The following is a 24,113-nucleotide window of genomic DNA, read 5'->3' on the forward strand; positions in this document are numbered from 1 at the left end:
TCCCTGCCTTTCCCAGGGGTCTGGCTTCATCTCCTGAAGTAGCAGGCCTGGGAGTGAGGGGAGCAAGAAGGCAGGGAGCTCTGGGGCCAGAGCACCCCAGCACGCCCTGCACCCCCTCCCCTCTGCACCCCTTGCTGGTTGCTGACATGATTCCCCTGTTTGAACCCAGGCCCAGGGGCTCCCCTGTCCACTTGCGGTCCTCAGGCTGGCAGGCGGCGGTGCTTCCAGAGCCTCCCTGGCTGGGGTCCGCTTCCCCGCCACCGCCTCCCTTCATCAGGCAGGCCCTCTGCCCCACACTGCTCTGCTCGCGCACGTCCTGAAGGGACAAGCGTCCTGGCCTACAGCCCTCTGCGCCCCGCACTCTCCACCAGCCCTTCCCCCTCCGAGTCTATGGGTCACCTCCAGGAGCCCCACCCCACCCCATCCCCACTGCAGCTCTCCCGGGGCTCTGTTCGGCTTTCCGTCCGGCCTGTGCACCTCAGCTCTGCCCCTGCAGTAAGTGGGATCTGCCCTCGCCAGCTCTGACTCTCCCAGTCCGGTCCCTTCCTGCGGGGGCCTTTGGCAGGGACCCTGTCTCCCTGGGCTGCCCGGTGCCCTGGTTCCTCCGGGCTCCCCTCCCTTGAACGTCCTCCTGCCCTCAGTGAGGTTCCAGAAGCGCTTGTCGCTGCCTCGTGCAGAGGGAGGAGCTCCCACGCCCACATCCTTCTCTTGACCTCGCCTCGCCTGCTGCTCTGTGCCCAGGCCTCAGTCCCATGCTCGTCACCAGGTCTACTGGCACACCCACGACCCTTCCCTGCCCGTTCGGCTCCTTCCTGCTTCCTGCTCTCCCCCCTTCAGGTGTCAGGGGCTCCTGTGCTCCCACTGCCAGGCCAGCTTTGGGGCCTTTGGAACATCCCCCTTGGTAAGACAGCTGCTGAGCTTTGGTCTTGGGGCTCTCCCCGGGGGCCCCGGAAGGGCATGAACCCACAGGGCAGGCAGGACTGAAGAGGAGCTGGGGAGGGGGCGCTGGCGAGCCCCCCAGAGGCAGCACCACCCAGGAGCACCCGTGCACGAGGTGAGCTTTAATGGCTGTGCACCCAGGTGGGGCCCCAGCGAGCCAGCGTCACCAGACGAACATGGGCTTGCCGTCGTCGTGCGCCAGCTGGCTGAGGCAGGAGAGCAGCAGCAGCGCGTCGGTGAGCATGCTGGGGTGCACGGTCTCCACCAGCACACGCTGCAGGAAGTCCACAGTGTAGGAGCCGCCCTTGGACGCAGCCAGCTCGGGCCGCTCCCGCAGGATGCCGTAGGTGTTCACCAGCTGCTCGGTCAGTGCCGGGTGCACCTGCGCGTTGTAGCCCAGGCTCTGCAGCCGGTTCATGATGCTCGTGTAGCGCTGTGTGAGTGTCTGGCACAGCTCCTCGTCCAGCTTGTGGTCGGTGGGATTCAGGGAGGCCTGAGGGGACAGCAACCGTCAGGGACCCTCCAGCCCCCCCGCAGCACACAGGCAGGCAGGCAGGTGAGGGGCGATGGAGGCCGAGGGGTATGGTTGTGGGAGGACCGCGATCAGAGGGAGTGTCCTCAAGGGGGGTGTCCTGGAGGCCCTGAGAGAGACGCCTGTGGGCCCTAGGGCGAGGGGAGCCCTGTGGGCTGAGCCTGAGCAGAGAGGCTCCAGAGGCCCCATCACCTGCTCCATCCACCACCAGGGATTCGGACTGAGTGGGGGCCACAAGGAACTGGGGACAGAGAGCATGGCTGGGGGTCATGAAAGACGAGGGGGCCTCCCAAAGCCCCCAGGGTTGCCCGACCCAGAAGACACCGCCGCCTCCTGGGTCCTGCCCCGCTTCCTCTCAGCCTTTCCTCCGGGCCCCCCGTCCCAGCACCCCAGGCTGCCTCCTCAGCACCCCGTGGCCTGCACACCCCCCTGCGGGAGTCCCTTCCCACCCCTCATGCTGCACCGCTGCCCCCAGGCCTGCAAAATGAAGGTGTACATAGTGGGACAGGGTCTTTCCCCGCTAGAGCCCCCCTGCAGTTTCCACTACTCCAACTTCCAGGGCCAGGGCGGGCCGGCAAGGCCCAGATCTGGTCCTGCTCACCCTCTTCCCGCAGTTCCCTAGACGTCCACCAGGCTGGCTCCCAACCTGCTAGGGATGCCGGGACAGTCTGCTCAGGCATCACCTTCTCCAGGAAGGCCTCCCTGTCCGCTCCCTGGATGGTCCTGCGAGCACAGCACCCGGCTGATGCTTGGGCTCAGCCACCGTGAGCCCTGACCTCCGGCAGGGGCACCCAGAGCCCTAGGCTCAGCACCTGTGCTGCCTGGTGACACTAGGACAGGCCTGTCTTCCTGACCTGGGCACCTGAGTCTTCTTCCATTTGCCTGTTTCCAGGCCCCGGTGGGACAGACTGCAGGAGCTCAGCCAGCATCTGTGGGTGAGCAAGCGGACCTGCGGCTGCTCACACCAGGGCGACCCAGGGAGCCAACCGGTGGATAGCGTTAAGGCTTGGCCCCTGCGGGGGCATCGAGAGCCGTCACCCGATCACCCCCAGCCGTGGCTGGGCTCCTGCTGTGTGCCAGGCTGGGCACATGGAGCTTAAGACATGAGCAGGGGTCCGACGGGGGCACATTGACGCTGAGAGACAAGGCCAGGGCTGCCCCTAGGAAGTGAGCCCTTGAGAGTGGAGGGCAACAAGGGGGAGTGAGTGCGGAAGAGCAGGACAAGCACCCCAATAGCACCGGAGCAGTGGGTGTGGGTCCCCGCCCCCAGTCCCCTCCGGCTTCCCCTGAGAAGCTGCAGGCCTGAGCAGAGCACGGGGCTGGGGTGGGTGGGCGAGCGGAGTGCCCTGTCCTAAAGGGTCGGAGACGCCTGGTGGGCTTTGTGGTTTTAAGAGATCATGCTGACCACTGGCAGGGGCTGGATGGAAGCTGGCAAGAGAGGGTGAAGGGTTCTGTCCATCCAGCCTCACTCTGCAGATCTTCTCCGAGCCCTCCCGGTTCAAGTGTGAGCAAAAGGCCCTCAGAGTTTACAGTGAGGACACGGCCCAGGAGAGGGATGGTACTGTGAGCGCTGCCACTGGGGAGGGAGTCCTGGAGGGAGAGGTCGCTGGACCGAGGCCTGAAGGACAAGGACAATGGAGGGAAGAAACTTCCAGGCTGAGGAGCAGCATGCGTGGCATGGAAGGTGCCAGGACGCCGGCTGCAGAGCAGGGCCCCCCGGGAAGAGTCGGGTTCGACGGCCGCCACCACCCTGAGTGTGAGCCTCGTGTTCCCTGCTGGGACTGCAGGAAACACTGCACAGCCTGACAGCGCTGCTGTGAGGACAAAGGAAACATCTCTGGGGGCGTCGAGCACAGCGCCCGGGCCGGTCAGCTCTGCGGCACGGGGGTCACGTCTACAGGCGTAGGAGCAGAGAAGGAGGGGCGCCCAGGGCCGTGAAGTTGGCCCCGGTGAGCCCGGGTCTGGGTGGGGAGAAGAACGAGAGGCAGAGATCCTGACGGCTTTTCTTGTTGACTGAAGGCCTCCGAGGGAGAGAGCGAGCTCCCCGAGGGCACAGACTGTGTCTGGCGCCCGCTTGGCATATTCTGAATGCTTGACACTAGCCAGGCCTGACTAGGTGGAGCAGCAAGGCTAGCTGTGGACCAGTTAAGGGGACAGCAGTTTGGACCATGGGGTAGGAGTGGAGGAGAAGAGAATGTAGATGTGGATGTGGACGTGGAGAAAATCAAAGTGGATGGGAAGAATCTTTCCAGGGCGAAGCAGCAGGACCTGGTGCTGGAGGGGATATGGCGGGGGGGCGCGGGCGCGGGGAGGCACATAGACTCACACCTGCGAGACCCAGCACACGTGGTCATCACGCAGTCTTTCCATCCTGGACCACACACAGCATCGACCATGTGCTCAGTGAAAGGGGAAATGGCAGCAAATGTCAGAGAAGCAGTGTGGTACGGCCCTCATTCTCCAAACACAGGGCAGGTGTGTTAGAAGCCAGCACTCACATGCAGCCAAACGCCCCTCAGATGGCGGTCCTGACTCACTCGGGTTAGAGAGGAAATGCAAGGCAGCTCGTGAGACATTCAGACCTGAACAGCCACACATCCACCCCTCCAGCCTGCAGGGCTGCAGCCAGAGTGCCACCAGAGTCAGGCTGGAGCCTCGGCGGACAGCGCCGAGGCTGCCAGGAGACTGTCGCTTTTCCCAACCAGCCTTAAACAACAGAAGCCTCCCGCTATGCTTGGATCCTGGAACAGGATCCACTCTGGCTGGTGTTCCCCTTGTACCGGTTGTTGAATATTTTGAATATCTCCCTGACTAGAAGGAACTTCCTTGTCCTAAATGTAGTTATTTTAAAACAAAAGAGATGTAAAATAAAATGATTTAAGAGCTCAACCCAAGAAAGAAAAATAAAGCAAAGCTGAAGGAAGGAAATAATAAAGAGCAGAAGTGAGGAAACACATCTGAAGGGTGAATAGAGAGGATGAGCTAAGTCCACACCCTCCACGGAACAGGCAGGGCCTCCCCCTTCTTGTAGGTAATGCAATGCCCAGCGGAGACCACCAAGTGTCCCACCATCCTGCAGGGGGACTGATGTCACTAAGTCCGAGCCAAGGGGAAGAGCCTGGGACTTCGAGCACCACCCCCCAGGCCGAGTCCCGGGACGCGGGGACCCTGGGGACCCTGACGTGTGCGAGGGGCTGGGCAGCAGGGCCCGACAACCCTGTGGAGAGAGAAACCTCTGGCTTATTAAGCCATGTATTTCTGTCGCAGAAACTTGGCCCGATCTCTAAAAATGTAGCGAAGCTGCAGAGGTCATAAACAGCAAACAGAGCATCCCAGTGCATTTATAAACACCGGGGACGCAGTGTGGTTTATGAGCGGAGTATCTTCTCATGTGTATCAATACGTTAACAGAAAAGGGAGGGGGAAGAAAACTGTGATCATTTCGGTAAGAGAGAGAAACAACATTCTAAAAAATTCAGTATTTGCTCATGAGTAAGAAAAAACCCAACAACTCTGAACAAAGGAGGAATAGGGAACTTCTTCACCTGATGTGGCAGATGCTGAATGTGGCTCACCTGGCTTCTGCCCTAGTGCATTCTAGCACCTTCCTGAACTCTAAGAGGCTGGACGCTAAACGTCACCTATTCCAGACTCCCCTGTGGCTTAGGTACCCCTCTGACCTGGGTTTCTGCCCAGCAAGTACAGGTGCGTGGACCTTGTCTCCTGGAGGAGACAGTGCAGGCAGGGGACTGGGCTCTCTGGGGAGTCCACTGGCTGTGGCACTGGTTCTTCGGGGCAGCTGTACCAAACTGCAGGCATCCGCATGCTGTTCCTGGGGCAGCGATGACAACGGCGTGTTCACTAGGACACTCCCTTGCCGTGCTGGCATTTTTACTGGCTGTATAGCAGGCAAGCCCAATTTGGTGTCCTTCCTGGAGCCTGTCTGAACACCTAAACATCTATAATAAACCCCTTTCTGCTTATATCAGCTAGTGTGGATTCTGTTATGTGCAACCAAGGACTCTGACGGATTTGTCGAAAGAAGATCTGGCAAAAAGCCTGGTGTCGGAAGCCATCCTGGGGCCATTGCACCATGACAAAGTCATGAGCAACGGAAGGCGGAACTGCAAGGCAGCGCCGTGCCAGGAAGGTGGACTACAGCTCCGTTTTTATGTTTTATGAAAATAAATTTACATACAGGGGCAATTTTGGGGGGTTGTTGCTCCACGTGAAAGAAAAATTCCTTTAGGCCTCCCCCTCCTGAAACTACCACAGAATGGGAAGTACCCACTAAAGCCCCGGGGAAATGGGTAAAGAATTAAGAGCCTGGAACTAAGGGGATGTTTTTATGAAAAACACCCTCTAGTATGGAGTTATGGCCATGGGCCGGAGTTCCTGATGACGACAGGAAATTTATGGTTCTATTATAAAGGAAGATTAATTATAGAAAAACAAATGACTAGAGCAGAATTCGTTGCCAGGATAGGGAGAAAACACTGTCTTAGTTGAAGAAAACAATGAGAAAGAGCATGCAGGTACATTGTAAATACTTTCATGGAACCATTGTAAAAGGTTGCTCATGCAAGAAGAAAAATAAGAACAAGTAGCTTTAACTTTTACAATTGATATAATCATACAACTGCTTAACTTGGTTACTAAGAAACAACCTGTGATTAATGGGAACTTGGGGAAATATTTTAATAGGACATCTAGAAAGTAGGGGATATTTGTTTTAAAAAACCTTTATAGAATATTTTGAGGTTTGATTGTGCTAAGATTGTTTGGCCATGTACCTGGTAATGTAATCAACTACAATATATAAACCTGTGATTGTAACAAAAAAAGAAGAATGAAGAAGAAGAATCAAGAATAAAGGCATGAGAGAAAGAAACATGCAATGCTGAAGTAATAGAATTATTGCCTTCGCCGACGCTATCCATCCCTCGGGTATCCCTGGACTCGCTGGAGCTGGACTCCGGCAGCCTGGAACACACGTCATACTTAACCGGAAGACTAGAAGTGTGTGTTTGTAATCACGTCAGAAATAAGATGAGGTTGCCTTATGATCTGCTTTTAAAAAGTGCTATATAGGACTTCCCTGGTGGTCCAGTGGGTAAGACTCTGAGCTCCCAATGCAGGGGGCCCGGGTTCGATCCCTGGCCGGGGAACTAGATCCCACATGCATGCTGCAACTGAGTTCGAATGCCGCAACTAAGAAGTCCACATGCCGCAACTAAAAGATCCCGCGTGCCGCAACTAAGACCCAGTGTGGCCAAAATAAAAAATATTTTTTAAAGTGCTATGTGATATGATTGTCTACAGCGGAAAGCCAAAATGATATACAGACTATCAGAACTAGCGAGAGGGTTTGGCAAGGTAGCTAAATAACAAATCATTACACAGAAATCAAAAATGTTCTGGGGGCTTCCCTGGTGGCGCAGTGGTTGAGAGTCCGCCTGCCGATGCAGGGGACGCAGGTTCGTGCCCCAGTCCGGGAAGATCCCACATGCCGCGGAGCGGCTGGGCCCGTGAGCCATGGCCGCTGAGCCTGCGCGTCTGGAGCCTGTGCTCCGCAACGGGAGAGGCCACAACAGTGAGAGGCCCGCGTACCGCAAAAAAAAAAAAAAAAAAAAAAGTTCTGGGAAGGCCAATGTGTTGGCCTAGAGAACATCCGGGGGGGACCATGGGCAGGACTGAGGTACCACCCTCAGTCTCCCTCACACTGATGCAGCTGGACTCAGGGTCTCCTAGGACAAGGGTGCAGAAAGGAAGAGAGCCCGAGCATCTCCCATGGCGCAGATCTTTGTGTTTGGGTAGAAGAACTGACAGGCATGAGCACTGGGATAACTTTCAGTTGAGCTTAAAAGATGGCATAACTGTCTGTGAACTTACAAAAAAGTAGATAGCCACGTTCTATGAAAGAAGTCAATGAGTCCTTATTGAATATCGGGCTCCATTACAGTTTTCAGCGTTAAAGCTGTACGGCATTCGGGAAGCAAAGGACCCCAGTTGGACGACACCAGGTTTCACCTGATTTGGTGAATCTAGGTAGAATTTAAGGGTTCTAGCAACCACCAACATTGGAGTTCAATGTGCAGAGAATTAAACAAGATGTCTTGATGAAGGGAAGTAAAAGGCTGGGCAAAGTGGAATTAAATGCAGATAGGAATCAACAAATGATCCAGCCAAGTAGGCAGGCTGGCTTGAGACCAGGAAGCATCTTTATGATCCTCAGGTGGGACCAGACCTCAGTCAACCTGCAGTGGGCCCTACAGAAGGCCAGCCAGGGGGTATCCTGGAGACAACTTCTGTGCAGGTGGGCTGCAGTAGAGCAGCTTCTTGGGAATAAGGGCAGCAAGTGTGTGATCCTGGCAGTTCTGGTCATTGCTGGATGGAAGGTGAATGGGGCCAGAGGCCGTGGAACTGGTGACGGGGGCCGATGGGCAGAATGACCAGATGAGTGTTGTGGTGAGAACCACCAGCTCCCCAGAGGCCACCAAGGTGGAGGCTGAAGCACAGGCTCAGGGGCACCAAGCTCCTCGACTTCCTTAAATACCAAAAAAATTGTCTTACGTACATTCTGCTTCCTTTTCCTGCTTCTTCTCTAAAGAGTTGCCACTTAGTGCCGTGACTTAAATTCTCCGGCATAAGCAGTAACTTGCAGGCAAGGTGACGAGCAGCATGGAAGGGGAGGACTTGCACAGCCCACGCCCTCCTGGAAGGTCTACCTTATCCTCCGTATAAACAGCAGTTTCAAAACAACCAGAAACCTCTCTCCACAGTTTGATGTCTAACTTCTATGTGGGCAACTAGACTTTCACTTATGATTAAGTGTAGTCTTTGCCAACTAGATATCAGATGCAGCATTTTAGAGACATAAATATTGTGCTTCTCCCACGTCATTTGCCAATTTTTAAATAGCCGCTGCCAGGCTGCACTCATGGCACAGCAGTGGTGGCGGTGGTCCAGGATAGGAATCAAGGGTTGTCAAACCCAACATGGCCAATTTGGCCCCGCCGACACAAGCAACACAGGGACAGCCAACATGGCAAAGATGGGAAACTTCCCCAGTTCAACCTATAAACCAATGAAAAACTAAAAATTTGAACTAGGTTTTTCTTGGAACTTGAGAGACTGATCCTAAAATTCATATTGAAGAGCGAAGGGCCAAGAGGAGCTACGACGATCTGGAAGAAGAGATGCCCAGGCTCCCTTGGCCTCCCAGGATTAGGGCACTGTCACCTGGGCAGGGCCAGACCTGCAAACCTGGAGCCCACACTCGTGGGACTGGGAGAGGGGACGGAAGCGGGGCTGGCAGCTCCAGCCTTAAATGGGACTCAAAGAATACAAACAATAAAGGAAAACGTGGGACTTCCCTGGCGGTCCAGTGGTTAAGACTCCACGCTTCCACTGCAGGGGACATGGGTTCCATCCCTGGTCGGGAAACTAAGATTCTGCATGCCACGTGGCATGGCCAAAAAAAAAGAAGAAAAAAAAAGAAAAAAAGGAAAAGGTGGATAATTTCGGTCTCATTAAAATTAAAAACCTAACCAAAGGACACCTTAACAAAAGGAGAAGGCACGCTCAAACTGGGACACAGATGAGCCCGCTGTAACTGAACGCGATTCCTGCCCACTCACAGACCCAGAGCCACAGTCCATCCACGCATAAGGACGGCCAGAGAGGAAGGGGCCGGGAGCACCGAGGGCTACTTCGCGAGGGAAGAGTACACGGCTGAAGGGCCGCGGCGCCGACGCCCGCCCCCTGCCCCACCCCTGCTCTACCCGAGTGGGCGTGTCGGTGGGGAAGGGCGCGCACCAGCCCATCCTGCCCCGGCGCACCCCAAGCCCCCGACGGCTCCCACTCCAACGTGCCTCCTACACGTGGTGGCGAGGAGACACGCGCAAGCGTGTTTGGGAAACATCGTCCTCTTGCGTCCCTCAGTTGGAGCGGGCTCAGTGCAGGGCATGCTGGGGATACGGAACGAGCCCGGCCTGAAGACCTTGGCCGCCAGGCCGCCAGCTGCTCAGAGGCTCTGAGACCTGCCTCCCCTGCGCCCCCCAGTGACACTTGAGGACTTGGACAGGGCGAGGGAGAGGCATAAGGCGTCAGCTCTGCCAGTCTGGGGAGGGCCCGTGGGAGCGGGGCCTGGCAGACCCGAGGCCACTGCAGTGGCAAAGTGGGAGCTCACAGGCCTGACAGTGCTGGGGCCCCTCTGCTGCCCTGCCCTCTGGGAAGGCCGCCCGTGTGGCTGGGACCACAGACTCCTGCTGCCAGATGCCGTGGACACCTGCTGGCCACTTGGACTGAGTGCGGTGTTTCCTCCATCCCAGGGTGCCCGCAGATTCTGATGCGCTCTGCCTAGCTGGAGTGCAGGGGCCCCCAGAAGGCCGTCCCCATCCCTGCAGGTGGCGGGGTAGGCCCTCAGGCAGTGAGTGGCAGGTAGGCACAACGCACCTGGATGATCTTCTCCGGAATGTTGGAGACCGTGAAGCCGTAGAGCCGGACACGCTCAGGGAAGATGCTGGACAGGATCCTGCGGTCCAGCTGGAAGGCGATCTCCCCCACCAGCCTCTCCCAGCCCAGCTGCTTCGACTCTGGGGACAACAAGGGATGGAGGGGGTGGTCAGTGACCGTGGTCAGCAGCCCAGGGGGGTGCCTGGGAGGTCGCCAAGGGCAGCCGAGGAGACCCCAGACTCGTGCTGACCTCGGGAGCGGTCAGGGAGCTTGCTGCTCTTCTGGTGGGCTAGCTTCCGCTCCAACTCCGGGATGCTTTTCCGAGAAGGTTCTGCCACGCGTGGACCTCGGGCGTCGTGGACTGCAGCCGGGGATGAGGCTCGAGGCAGGGAGTGGGGGTTGTGTGCAGGGGAGTGGAGGGTGGGCGAGGGCCGGGTCGGGGAGCGGTGCGTGCGGGCAAAGGGGTGCGGGGTGCTTGAGGGCCTATAGCTCGTGGCAGCTTGGGGGGCGGGAGTGGGGGCAGAGGCGAGGACGATGATGCTGTGGAAGGTGGCCGAGGCAGGGACAGAGGCAGAGACCGCTTGTCCCCGGGGGCCACCAGGCTGTGTCCGGGCGTCCGGGGTGCCATAGGAGAAGGCTGTCGTGGGGCTGGGTGTGCCCATGGGACCGACGGGTGTGGAGGTCTGGATGGGCGCGCCCACAGACGTCATGTTGAGGGGCTCCGGCTCCTGGGCGGGCGGGGGGTGCTCGGTGGAGAGTGGGACTAGCAACGTGGGGGAGGGGCATACAGGAGAGGAGGAGGATTAGAGCGAGGCGGGGCCAGGGCCTACTAGCCTGGCAGGAGCCCCTCCCCCACACTGGTTACCTTCGGCTGCGGCAGCAGGTCCCCCACCCGCTGAGGGATGGGATCCAGAGGGGCATCCTTGGAGCGGTGGCAGAGCCTCCGACTGCACCAGATTGCTCATGGGCTTGGCCGGAAGGTTCTGAGAGACACCTAGGGGGGCGGCCGTGGAGGTGAGCAGGGGGCTACTCAGAGAGAGGGCCACCGAACCTATTATAGGGTCCATAAGGGGGCTGCTCTGAGACACAGCTAGGGGGCCTGTCAGGGGGCTGCTTGGAGTCAGGGGGCCAGTCGAGGGCAGCCCCAGGGAGCTGGCCGGTGTGCCCGCCAGGGGCACTGCCACGGGGCTGGCCAGGTGGCTGCTCAGGGGGCCAGTCAGGAGGCTGGTGAGTGGGCTGCTCTGTGAGATGGGCCCCAGGCCAGGCAGCAGCGTGTTGAGAGGGCCCATCAGGGTGCTCACGACGGGGCCTGCCGCGGGGCTGGGCTGCGGGCTGTTTAGCATGTCGGCCAGGGGCGCCAGAGCCACAGTCCCCACTTCTTCCAGGATGAGTTCATTTGCTGCTGCCGGGGATGGGGGCAGGAAGACACCTGGGGGACACAGAGAAAGCACTGAGACCCCAGGCTCTCTCCCCACTGTGGCAGGGCCTGGACCAAGATGCCCATGTGCCTCTGATGAGCTGACCAACTCTCTCTGAGCCTCACCTCTAAGCGGGCATCTGTGGTGCTGCTCAGTGGATCCCACGCGAGGGTCTGGCCCCCCATCCCTGTTCTCCAAGGGAGCCTGGTCCCTGCCAGGATCACCTCTGTAAACGCCGGCCCCCCAGCCACCAGGACATTCCACGCTGCCTGTCCCTCAGACAGGCCCACTGCCTTGAGCCGCTGACCCCTCACTGAGGAGAGGAGGGTCTGAACACGTAGGTCGCCAAGTGGACCCCTCTGTTCCCAGGTGGTGGGGGAGTGGGCCCGGGCCTCCTGACTGCCGTCCCCTTGGGGACAGCCAAGCCTCACCACGTGGGGGACCCTCAGGGAGGCCAGAGCTCAGAGCTGCTGGGAGCCTCCCATGGAGCCCAAGGTGTGCCTGGCCCGTACAGGACCCCGCCTGCCTGTCGCCGGGGATGCAGGCACAGGAGGGGGTGTTGCTTCTCCCCTGCATGGGGCCTGGGAGCCCGTTTGCCCTTGGGTTCCTGAGGAGACTGCCCTCGGATGACCGAGTGACCGCTGTTTGGGGCAGAAGACCCCTAGGGAGGGTGCAGGAGAGGTTTCTGTGAGTGTAACTGCCACATTAAAAAAAATAAAAACAGGGCTTCCCTGGTGGCACAGTGGTTGAGAGTCCGCCTGCCGATGCAGGGGACATGGGTTCGTGCCCCGGTCCGGGAAGAACCCACATGCCGCGGAGCAGCGGGGCCCGTGAGCCTGGAACCTGTGCTCCGCAACGGTAGAGGCCACAACAGTGAGAGGCCTGCATACCGCAAAAAATCAAATCAAATCAAATCAAATCAAATAAAAGCAGTACACGCTTATTATAGGGAAAGAATGGAAATACAGAAAAGTCAGAAAAGATGAAAACCACTGGTGGTCCTGTTATCCCACCGTCCGTCATATAGCAAAGCTCCGCGAAGGCTTGAAGACCTTCTCCACGTGTTTATGTCGCTCAGGGGCCGGCGAACCCCTCTGTAAAGAGCTGGTGAAAAGAGCTCCAGCTTTCCTGGCCAACCAGCCTCTATTGCAGCCGCTCAGCTCTGCCGTCACGGCTCCAAAACAGCCACAGACAACACGGAAACAAATACACGTGGATGCTTGGTGACAAAACCTTACTTATGGATGCTGATATTTGAATTTCATGGACTTAGTGCACGTCGTGAACTAACACTCTCCTTCTGATTTTCTCTCAGCTGTTTAAAAAGGTAAAATCCATTCCCAGCTCCCAGGCCACGCACACGTGTGTGGTGACTGTGTATGTTGCCCGTGTCCTTATGTGCCCCGCCTCTTCATGCTGGGCCTGCACCACGGCGACCTTCAGCATCATCGTTCTTGGAAAACAGCGCTTATCGTGGCTGCGGTGGTGTCCGTCTTGTGCACGTGCCATTGTTTATTGAGCCTATTTCAGCTGTTGGGCGAATCAATTGTTTCCAGTTTTCCCAGTGACAAAAATGCTACTATATAATTCTTTATTATCTTTCCCCCCCGAAAACAGACATTTTAGAGGTTCTTAATGCACACTGCTAAATCTATCCACTTTAAGACTCCTCAGAAACATCTGACATTCCCTGAGAAGCCCGGGCCTCGTTACACTGATGCTGCCCTGCACGGTGTGTGCCAGGATGTCCTGCCGTTTATTTTTGTTTTAAGTTTTGTTATTTTTTCCCAAACAAATAACTTAACATTTCAGAATCAAATCAACCAGTCTTTTATGATTTCTTGTTTTGGCTTTTTTGGATTTTTGCTTTAGGATTGAAGAGACAGTGAAGCTTGTGGCCCAAAGGGAAGTATCCCACGGAGAGGAACAGCGTGAGGGAAGGAGCAGCCGGTGCGGCAGACGGGGCATGGAGATCCAAGTCGGGGCGTCTGTCCTTCTCAGCCTGTCTCCTCTTGGGGGAGCCTAGGGTCCGGATGACATGGGAAAGGACCACTTGGGCGGCGTCTTTAGGACTTGGGAGAGAAGACGGTCCCTGCACGGCCAGGTCCTCATGGTCTCTGAGACCCAGGGGATCTGGTTTCCATCTCACTGATGTCCCCACCTCCACTGGTGTCCTCAGTGTCCCTCGAAGACGTCCCTGGGCATTGTACCAACTCCCCATCTCAGTCCATTTTCTCCTCCTCCATCCCTGCACCCAAACACGGGTCGAGGGGCCGGTGACCCTGCGTTGCAGAACCCAGCGTGCACTTCACGGGGCTCTTCTTGCAGGTGGCGGGTGGTGTCCACGCGGCGGAACGTTCCTCCCTGTTGAAATCCCGTCTTGTTTTGGCATCCAGGTTCCCGGTCACCCGGCTTCCTCCAGGTGCTTCTGGGTCCACATCCTCTGCCCCTGGGGGCAGCCCCAAGGCCCACCTAGAGTCTGCTACCCCTCAGGAGCTGATGCAGCTCAGACGCTCCGGACCAGCGCAGGCTGCTCACTCTCGGGCTGGAATCCGACTCACATCCCAGTGGCCTGACCCCCTTCTTCCCGGGGTTCTGCTGGGGACTCTGCCGCCCTGGCGTGCCGGCCGCCGACATCTTTGCTCTTTCAGTGGCTCAGGCCTCAAATGGTGCAGCCTCAACACTTCTCTTTCAGGAGCCCCGGGCATCCCATCTGTCTGCAACACCTTCAAGTACGTACATCCAGAATTCAGCACGTGTGCTCCTCCCAACTCCGGTCCATACCAACATTACCCTGCCTGGATTATTGCAGGAGCCCCCTGGCTTTCCGCCTGTTTCTGGCCTTTCCCCTCAAACATCAGCCAGACTGTTCCAGTTAAAATGCCCACCAGCTAGCTCACCATCTCATTCTGAGTGCTAGGCTGTTCAGTGTCCCCTGTGACCTGGCTTGTCATCTCTCTGACTTTGTTCTCCTCCTGGTCTCCCCCTGGCACCTTCTGCTTCAGCCCCTTGGGCCTCCTTGCTGCTCCCTCTGCCTGGAACGCTTTTCCCGCGTGCACAGCTGGCCGCGTACTTCCACCCGTCCTTTCAGTTGTGACCTCTTCAATGAGCTCTTCCATCCCAAATCACCAGTTTCCTTCACCCCACCTGTTCCTTCCCTTTCCTCTGGACTATGTCCTCCTTAGCACTTATCTCTCTCCAAGTTCCTCTCCATTGGCTTACTGGCTTTTCCTGTTTCCCTCGATTAGAATGGAAGCTCCGTGAGGGCAGGGCTTTGTCTGTTTGCTCCTGTTTCCCAGTGCCTAGAACAGTACTTGGGCCACAGAAAGTGTTCAATAAATATGAAGAACATGATGTATATATGAGCACAGATAAAACTTGATGATTAAAAAAGAAGGTCAGTATAGGATTATCTATAGAATGACCTTATAAACTGTGACCACTGAGACAGCCATGTGAGATCCAAAACTCAATCAGGTAACAGGTAACTTATCTGAAGGAGTTGTGTGGTCCTTAGAATACAAAGAGTGCAAGATTCGTCGGCGGGGTCTACAAAATCAATTGTATTTCCATACACTTGCAATGAACAATCTAAAAATGAAATTAATAGCATCAAAAAGAGTAAAATATTTAGGAGTAAATTTAACAAAAGATATGCAAAACTTGTGCTCTGAAAACTTTGTTGAAAGAAATGAAAGAAGATCTAAATAAATGGACAAACATCCTGTGTTTCTGGATCAGAAGACGTAATATTGTGAGGATGGCAATACTCCCCTAGTGATCGACAGATTCAGTGAACTCCTTATCCGAATCCAAGCTGGCTTCTTTGTAGAAACTGACAAGCCAATCCTAAAATTCGTAGAGAATTGCAAGGGACCCAGAATTGCCAAAGCAATATTGAAAAAGAAGAAAGAAAATTCTCACCAAAGTGTACACCACAACCTAACACAACACTGTGAATCAACTATACTTCAATTAAGAAAAAAGCAAGAAAAGAAAAAGAAGAAAGTTGGAGAACTAACTTTCAGATTTCAATACTTACCACAAAGCGACAGTAATCAAGACTGTTTGGCACTGGGATAGGAGAGACAGATAGACCGATGGAGTAGAATAGGGAGTCCAGAAATAAACTCACGTATCTACGGTCAACTGATTTTTGACAAGGGTGCCAAGAAAACTCAATGGGGAAAGAGTAATCTTTTAAAAAAATTGTGCTGAGACTACTGGGTATCCACATGCAAAAGAATGAAATTGAATCCTTACCTCACACCTTATACAAAAGTTAACTAAACAGATCAAAGGCCAAAATGTAAGAGCTAAAACTATAAAATTCTTAGAAGAAAACATAGGGATAAATCTCCATGACCTTGGATTTAGCAGTGGATTCTTAGATATGACATCAAAACCATGAGCAACAAAAGAAACAATAAGTTGGATTTCATCAAAATTAAAAGTTTCTGTGTTTCAAAGGATACTGTCAAGAAAACGAAAAGACAGAATGGGAGAAAATATTTGCAAATCATATGTTTGATGAGGGACTTATATCCAGAATATATAAAGAACTCTTACAGCTCAATAATAAAAAAAAAGACAAATAGTCCAATTAAAAAATGGACCAGGGACGTCCCTGGTGGCGCAGTGGTTAAGAATCCGCCTGCCAGTGCAGGGGGCACAGGTTCGAGCCCTGGTCCAGGAAGATCCCACATGCCACAGAGCAACTAAGCACGTGGGCCACAACTACTGAGCCTGCGCTGTAGAGCCCGCGAGCCACAACTAATGAAGCTTGAGTACCTAGAGCTCATGCTCCGCAACAAGAGAAGCCACTGCAATGAGAAGCCCATGTACCCCAATGAAGAGTAGCCCCCGCTTGCTGCAACTAGAGAAAGCCCATGCACAGCACTGATGACCCAACGCAGCCAAAAATAAATTAAAAAAAAAAAATGGACCAAAGGTCTGAACATACATTTCTCAAAGATGATATACAAATGTCCAAAAAACACATGAAAATTTGCTCCGTCTCGTTAGTCATCAGGGAAATGCAAATCAACACCACAATGATATATCACTTCACACCTACTAGGATAGCTATAATCAAGAAGTCAGCTAATAAGTATTGGCAAGGGGTGGGAGGGAGGCTCAAGAGGGAGGGGATGTATTTATGTATAGCTGATTCACTTTGTTCTACAGCAGAAATTAACACAACATTGTAAAGCAATTATGTGCTAATAAAATAAAATTAAAAAATAAGTATTGGCAAGGATGTGGAGAAATTGGAATGCTCACACATCGCCGGTGGCAGCGTAAAGTTGTGTAGCCCCATTGGAAAGCAATCTGGCAGCTCCTCAAACAGGTAAACATAGAGTTACCATATGATTCAGCACTTCCTCTCCTAGATATATAGTCAAGAGAAATGGAAACATACATCCACACAAAAACTGGTACATGAATGCTTATGGCATCATTATTCATAATAGCTGAAAGGAGGAAACAAAAGTCCAAGAACCAATGAATGAATAAACAAAATGTGGTAATCCGTTAACGGAATATTATTCAGCCATAAAAACAACCTTCCCCACATCCCGCGTAGACGCACTGACTCATCTACAGCATGGATAAACCTTGAAGACATTATGCTAAATGAAAGAAGCCAGCCACAAAAGCCACTTATATATGAATCCAATTATATGGAGTGTCCAGAACAAACGAATACATAAAAATAGAAAGTAAATTAGTGGTTGCTTAGAGTTGAGGAGGGTTGGGCAGTAGGAGTGTGATTGCTAGAGGGTTTGTTTTGGGGGTGATGAAAGAGTTCTAAAATTGATTGTGGTGGTGTTTGTACATATCTGTGAATATACCAAAAAACATAAAATTGTACACTTTAAAGGAGTGAATTTATGGTATTTGAATTATATCTTAATAAAGTTGTTAATTAAAAAATGATTCAGGGCTTCCCTGGTGGCGCAGTGGTTAAGAATCCATCTGCCAATGCAGGGGACACGGGTTTGAGCCCTTGTCCTGGAAGATCCCACATGACATGGGGCAACTAAGCACGTTCACCACAACTACTGAGCCTGCGCTCTAGAGCCCACAAGCCACAGCTACTGAAGCCCACGTGCCTAGAGCCCGTGCTCCGCAACAAGAGAAGCCACCGCAGTGAGAAGCCCCTGCAATGAAGAGTAGCCCCTGCTCCCCGCAACTAGAGAAAGCCCACGTGCAGCAATGAAGACCGAACACAGAAAAAGAAAAAAAAATTAATTGGAGTCACAGGCATTTAGTGTTGCAGCAAAGACATATTCATGGTTCAAAGGCCAATTGACTGCATCCCTGGATGGCACTGCAGGCTCTGTGGGTACAGAGCCTGGGGGAGTGTGTGGTGGCCTCAGTCGTGGACACAGTGTCCGTGGATTTTTGACCCACTAGGGTCACCGATGAGAATCTCGGGAGCAGTCTGTTGAAATCTCTGGCTGGGAGATGGGGACGTTTGAAAGCACAGAGTCCCAACCACTGGACCTCCAGGAGCCCCAGGTCGAGGCTTGGTTTAAGAGATTTCAGTCCTATAGCTTTGTATTGTAGTGCAAAATGTGCAAGTGATTGTTTTAACCTTATAATTTATATTTTGCTGATTTAGATTTATGAGTTGAAATGTTCCTAGGTACTTTACTACATACAGTATTAGAAACTTAAAGAGAACTTAGATTCACTCAATCTACTATTATTTTTAGCTTTTAAAAATAATTAATTAATTAATTTTTTGGCTGCTTTGAGTCTTCGTTGCCGAGCGTGGGCTTTTGCTAGTTGCAGTGAGTGGGGGCCACTCTTCCGTGCGGTGGCTTCTCTTGTGGAGCATGGGCTCTAGGCGCGCGGGCTTCAGCAGTTGTAGCACAGGGGCTCAGCAGCTGTGGCATACGGGCTTGGTTGCTCCGCGGCATGTGCGATCTTTCCAGACCAGGGCTCGAACCCGTGTCCCCTGCATTGGCAGGCGGATTCTTAACCACTGCGCCACCAGGGAAGCCCTATATGTTTACTTTATACATAAGAGTTATTTGGGTCCCGGAAGGTTTGTTTGTTACATCGGACTATTGAAGCTAAAAAGAAAAGCAAATGTCTTAGATCTACAAATGCAGTTTACAATGTTTTAACCGTTTAAGCGAACTTGTCATTTCCTCCCCCAGCCTGCTCCTCACAGGGGCAGCTCCATCCTTCCCGCCGAGGCCGAGGGCGGGACTCTGGAGGGGCCCCACTCTGGTCTCCCGCCCCTCGTCGCGTCGGTCAGGACGTGGCCGCCACACTGTCCTGCACTCGGCCGCGCCCTCGCGCCTTCTCCCTGGCCGGCCCTCGGGCTCCGGGCTGCAGAGCCTCCCCAGCGGTCCCTCCCGGGCCTGCCCACCGCCCGTGGCCTCTCCGGCCTCGGAACCCTCCCTCCGCGAGGACGTCGGCCCCGCGAGGACCAGGCCGGGCCCACACCCGGGCAAGGGCAGCCCGGCCACCGAGACCCCCCCGGTCCACGCGGGGACGAAGGCGGGGGACAGTCAATATGCCTGGGGTCAAAGCTGGCGGTCGGAGGGCAGGGCGCCAGGGAGGGCCCTGACGGGGCGGGGCCCGAGCGTAGGGGCGGGGCCAGAGTTGCGTCGCCGCTCAAGGGGCGGAGCTAGCGTAACGGGGCTGCCCTGAGGGGCGGGGCCTGAGGGTCTGGGCGGGAAGGTGTTGCTCAAGGCCGGACTCGAGGAGGCGAGACGGGTGAGCAAAGGTCGCTAGAGCCCAGGGTTCCAAGAGGTCTGAGGCGGCGGCAGGTGAGAAAGAGAGGGGGGATGGTGACAGGTCCTGAGGAGGGGACTGGCTCTGAGATGGGGGCGGGTTCTGAGGGGGGACAAGGGTCTTAAAAGAAAGGCAGGGCGGGATGGGGTCCTGAGGGGGGAGGTCTTTGAGGGGGTGGGTTCTGAGGGTGGACGGGGGTCCCAAAAGGAAGGTGGGTCTTGAGGGGGGATGGGGTCCCCAGGGGCGTGGGTTCTGAGGGGGGACAAGGGTCCTAAGAGGAAGGCAAGTCCTGAGGGAGGGATGGGGTCCCACGAGGGATGGATCCAGGGGCCTTGGGGTCAATCCCTGGGGTGGGATGGAGGGTCCGGGGTGGGAGGTTGGGACTTGGGGGAGGATGGGCCCTGAGGCGGGGACAGTTCCTGAGGGGAGGCAGGAGGCGCTGCTGGGGTGATGAAGGCTCCAGGACTGGGGGGAGGGGAGGGAGGTTGTGAGGAGCTGGGCTGGTGAAAGCCCGTCGGAAAAGGAGGAGGAGGCGGCTGCTCCCCGCCTAAGGAAGCTTCCGGCAGCCGGCAGCCCCCAAGAGTAGACAGCGGGGCAGCAGGGGTGGGGGCTGGGAGGAGGGTGGGCTTCGGTGAGGAAGGAGGGGCAGTGGGGGCGGGTGCCCAGCAGAAAGGGCAACAGAAGCCCTCCTGCCCGCCGGCCCTGACAGCCTTTCCCGGCCTGAGCCCCCCTGGAGGGAGGAGCCAGCGGGGGGGGCAGTCCCTGTCCTAGTGGCTGGAGCCCTCAGTGCAGCCTTCATTTCCTGTCTGCTCCACCCGCCCCGACCCCCATGCGTCTTCCGTCTGCGCCACATCCCGGCACGGGGCCCGAGCGAGGCCCTGCGCCCGCAGGAACAGGAGGCCCTACGGTCCTCGTCCATCCTGGCTCCAGCTCCCACCTGCCATGTGCACAAGGCCGGCGCCTGAACCTCATGGCCTTCTGCCTTGTGAAATTGATCCAGCCACCAGCCAACGTGTACTGACTTCGTGCCGCGCAGAGCACCGCTCTGACCCCGGAGGTGTGCCTTCTGCCGTCCCGGCCAGCCCCCCTCGATCTCTAGCACGCTGGCCTCTTTATTTTCTTCTCGTGTGACAGCCCAGCTGGCGTCCACTTCCTTCTGCGATGCGCCCGAGCTCCTGCTGGCTGGTCCTTAGCTCCACGGGCCCGCCTTCCCCGTGTCTGCCCCCACCCCCGCCAACCCAACGCTGCGGAGGCGGTTGGTGGCTGCTGCCTTCGCAGTCCACAGGTGCCGGCATCATCTGGGCCCGTTACACACCTCCCCGGCTCCCCTCTCACTTCCTCCTGCCATTTTCACTCTATTTCAGACTTTCCCCATCTTTTTCTCGCCACCCTGACTTTCAGAGAATGACAGTTTTCCTGAGAAAATTGAAGCCATGGTTCTGGAGTTTTCTTAGCTTCCCATCTGGTATTCTCACGCACCCTTCCTTCCTCCTTCCTTTCCCAGACAGTGGAGGAGATGTTCTTCCTTCAGTCAAGGCAGCCTCCGCTCTATACAGTGTTCCTTTTCTCTTTCGTGTCTTCCCTTCCCATAGAAATAAACTCAGGTCTCTGCCATCAGGAAAAGCAGCTCTGGAGGCCGTGCCCCTCTCCAGCTAGTGCCCCCCTCCAAGCCCTGCTCCATGAACGAAGCGCCAACCATCTATTCTCCCCATTTTCTCACTCACTCTTCACCTCACTCCTGGGCCTTTCCTACGTACAGTGGCCTTGAGGCTGCTCTCGCCAAGGTGACTCACGCCAGGTCATTAGCACTTTTCTTGCTTGACCCCTCAGGCAGCCTTTATGTTGCTGACACTCTGTCCGCTTCGAAGCTGTCTCGGCTTCTGTGACATTACACTCTTTTTTTTTTTTTTTTTTTTTTTTTTGCGGTACGCGGGCCTCTCACTGCTGTGGCCTCTCCTGTTGCGGAGCACAGGCTCCGGACGCGCAGGCTCAGCGGCCATGGCTCACGGGCCCAGCCGCTCCGCGGCATGTGGGATCCTCCCGGACCGGGGCACGAACCCACGTCCCCTGCATCGGCAGGCGGACTCTCAACCACTGCGCCACCAGGGAAGCCCTGTGACATTACACTTTTGAGGTGTCCCTTGTCTCTCTGAGTGCCCCTTTGCTAGCTTCTCTACCTGTCTTTACTTAGGACTTGTCCCCAGTCTCTTCTCACTGTTCCTCTCTCTTTCCAGATCATCTCACCCCTCCTGCGGCTTCAGTTATCAATGACTCTTAGATCTTTTCTCTCTAGCCCTAACCTCTCCTTTGAGCCTCAGGCTCATACCTCCACTGCCTCCTGGATGCTCCAGGTGGATGTCGTGAGAACGTCTTAGAGTCAGTTTGTCCAAAGTACAACTTATTCTCTTCCTCCAGGACTGAATTTCCTTCTCTCAAATGGAGGCTCACATATGATATGTCAGTTCAAAGTTATCAATCAAGCTAACGAACTGCTAAATTATGTTCTATCTGCTTGCCTGACAAATAAACCTTTGTAACAACCTGGAAGGTCAGGTTTGATTTTAGGACTCTTGTACTCCCTGGAGCTCTGTGCCAGGATGTGGTGGCTTGGGGAGAGCTGGTCCCTGGCCAGCCTCTGTGTGAACGCCTCTAGCCTCTTTGCCCATTCTTCCGTCTCACCCTGCCCCATACCTCCTCTCCAGCCCCTGGGCTGTCACACACTAATGATTTCAAACCTCAAGCTTCGGTCCTGGTTTCTCTCTCTCTTTTCTAGGCTCCGGTGGTCAATTCTGAGTGGAGAGGGACGGGGCAGGGGGCTGAGGGTGCTGACGGGGGGGATGGAGGGGAGCGGGGGGGGAAGCTGAGGCTGGGTGCCGTATTGGGTCCAGTGGGGCAGCACCTTTGGATTCCAGGGCTGGGAAATTCTCACTCTGTGGAGCTGCTTGGAAGTTCACCTGAGGGGAGGCGTGTGTGGGTGGGCAGGGACTCCTGCCGTCAGGTGAATGGGGCTGGTGCCTAGTTTTGTCCTTTTACCGTGGTTGTCCTGTGTCCTCGCCCTCCCCTCACCCGGGCTTTGTTGCTATCTCCGCCCTTCTCTCCACGATTTCCCGAGACCCCAGCACAGAGTCTCTCCTCTCGGGTTCAGTCTCACCCTTCCCTCCCCGCTTTTCTTGAACTCAGGCCCCTTGCAGTTACCCTGGTGTTGAGGAGGGCCGGTCGCTGCCTCGCCCAGCCTGCTGCTGAACCCGCTGATGCCCAGGCCGCCCGCCTGCATCTTGATCGCCGACTTGAGCTCTTGATTCTCCCGGATGAGCCGCACCAGCTTCTTCAGTTCCTCGTTTTCCCGCACCAGCCTCTCGATCTGATGCCGAAGCCCCTCATAGTTGGTGAGTAGAGACATGCCCCAGGGCAGCGGGAAGGGTGCGGCCCTCAGCAGGGCGCTGCACCTGGAGGCTGCCCGGGGCCCGGGGCCTCGCCCGGGCTGGAAGAGGGCACCAGAGTTTGCGAGTTGCAGGGCTGGCCCGTGGGCCTGGGTATTGTGAGGTCAGAGGCTGCACCTCCTCCGGGCCTCTCTGCTCTACCAGGCTCAGCTCTCCGTGCCTCCAGGCCTGAGCGCAGGCCCTGTTTCAGCCTGGAACATTCCCACCCCTTCTCTGTCCAGCCGGCTTTCCTCTGTGGAGCTTCCCAACCGCCGCCCTCTAGGCTTCCCCGCAGGCGTGTCCTCCGTCGCAGCACTTACCTGGCTCTGCAGTTAGCTCTTTGGCGCTGTTTCACTCACTTCACAGCAGGGCAAGGACTGTGTGGCCCACCTGCATCCAGCACAGGGCCGGGTGCCGCGCAGGTAGGTGACCAGTGAACATCTGCTGAATGAAGACCCTTCACCTGCCTTCCTGGAGACGGTGCCCTTTCCTTGGGATCTTGGGCACACCTGGATTTAGCTGTCAGCCTTCTCCTGGGGACTAACATCTTGGACAGCGGGACACTGGGCTATGCTTTCTTCTGACCCCAGGTGCTGAGAGCCTTTCTCTGGCTGCTGGCCCAGGGGCTCCCCCGTCTAAGCAGTCGGCTCCCTATAGCTTGGAGTTTCCATTTCTGATGACTCAGGTTCCCCTATTCCAAATTCCCCAGCGGTGCCCCCTCTGTGCCCACTCTTCTCTGGCTTCTTGAATTTTCCTGACTATAGTCCTTCAAGAACCCAAGACCGCATTCCTCATCAGGTTCCAAGAACTCATATCTCTGAGTCCTTATCTCACTCCCCCTTTTTAGAGCCGTCTACACAGAGAAATTTGCAGGCCTGACCTTGGGAGTTGAATGAGGCCATGTCCTTGTGACCTCCACTGGCTCTGCGGGCAGCTGATGTTGAACAGGAGAGGGTGGTGACGTCCTGGTATAAGGCAGAGGGCACACTCCTGGCAGGCGGGTGGGGGTGAGGATGGAGTCGAAGGTCAGCCAGGGCTGGGGCCAGTCTGAGTGGAGAGTTCTACCTGGACCTCACAATGGGGGGCCTGCCCTCACCTTCCTCTGACGCCCCAGACTGTAATCCTGGCTGAATCACTCTGGCCCTGGGGACCAGGGCTGAGATTTCTTCAGTGGAAGAGATCCCTTCTCCACACCCTCTGCTCTTCACAGAACGTCTCTGCTGGGTTTTCCTCCAGCATGTGAAAATAAGCTTGTCACGGCCCTCTCGAGCCTCTTCCACGGTCCAGGCTTACCTCGCTGTCGGCCTCTCCTTGGGTTGATGCCCTCCTTGCCATCTGTGTTGCTTACATGTTCTGTGTCAGCTTGGCTGGGCTATGGTGCTGCCCAGGTATTTGGTCAAACACTAGCCTAGTCATTGCTCTGAAGGTTGACTTTAAGTAAAGCAGATTATTCTCAGTCATGTGGGTGGTCTTTATACAATCATTTGAAAGCCTTCAGAATAGAAAACTGACGTTTCCAGGGAAGAAGGAATTGTGCCTCCACGCTGTCCTAGAAATTCTGCCTGAGTTTCCAGTCTCCTGGTCTGCTCCACA

At 55.6% G+C, this 24,113-nt stretch overlaps 2 protein-coding genes across 3 annotated transcripts in view; one reads left to right on the forward strand and one right to left on the reverse strand.

Annotated features, from left to right (window-relative positions):
- Positions 1–1,102: 1,102 nt before the first annotated feature.
- Positions 1,103–22,501, reverse strand: SPATC1 (spermatogenesis and centriole associated 1; the record flags this gene model as incomplete). The annotated part of the gene is made up of 5 exons (XM_082601729.1): positions 1,103–1,432; positions 9,929–10,068; positions 10,179–10,691; positions 10,794–11,357; positions 22,297–22,501. 5 exons carry the CDS (start codon positions 22,499–22,501, stop codon positions 1,103–1,105), a joined length of 1,752 nt encoding a protein of 583 aa, XP_082457855.1.
- The window catches only part of PARP10 (poly(ADP-ribose) polymerase family member 10), a 39,186-nt gene continuing 37,478 nt past the window's right edge, over positions 22,406–24,113 (forward strand). Inside the window, exon 1 of one of the 2 annotated variants that reach the window (XM_082601725.1) lies at positions 22,406–22,487. Coding sequence is in view for 1 of the 2 variants with exons in the window: in XM_082601728.1 (XP_082457854.1) it covers positions 22,466–22,487 (22 nt within the window). In the remaining variant the exon portion in view is untranslated. The remainder of the gene's footprint in view (positions 22,488–24,113) is intronic. The other variant, XM_082601728.1, reaches the window with a different exon arrangement.

Source organism: Mesoplodon mirus (assembly GCF_964341445.2).
Source record: "Mesoplodon mirus genome assembly, chromosome: 16".
NCBI classification, from domain to species: Eukaryota; Metazoa; Chordata; class Mammalia; order Artiodactyla; family Ziphiidae; genus Mesoplodon; species Mesoplodon mirus.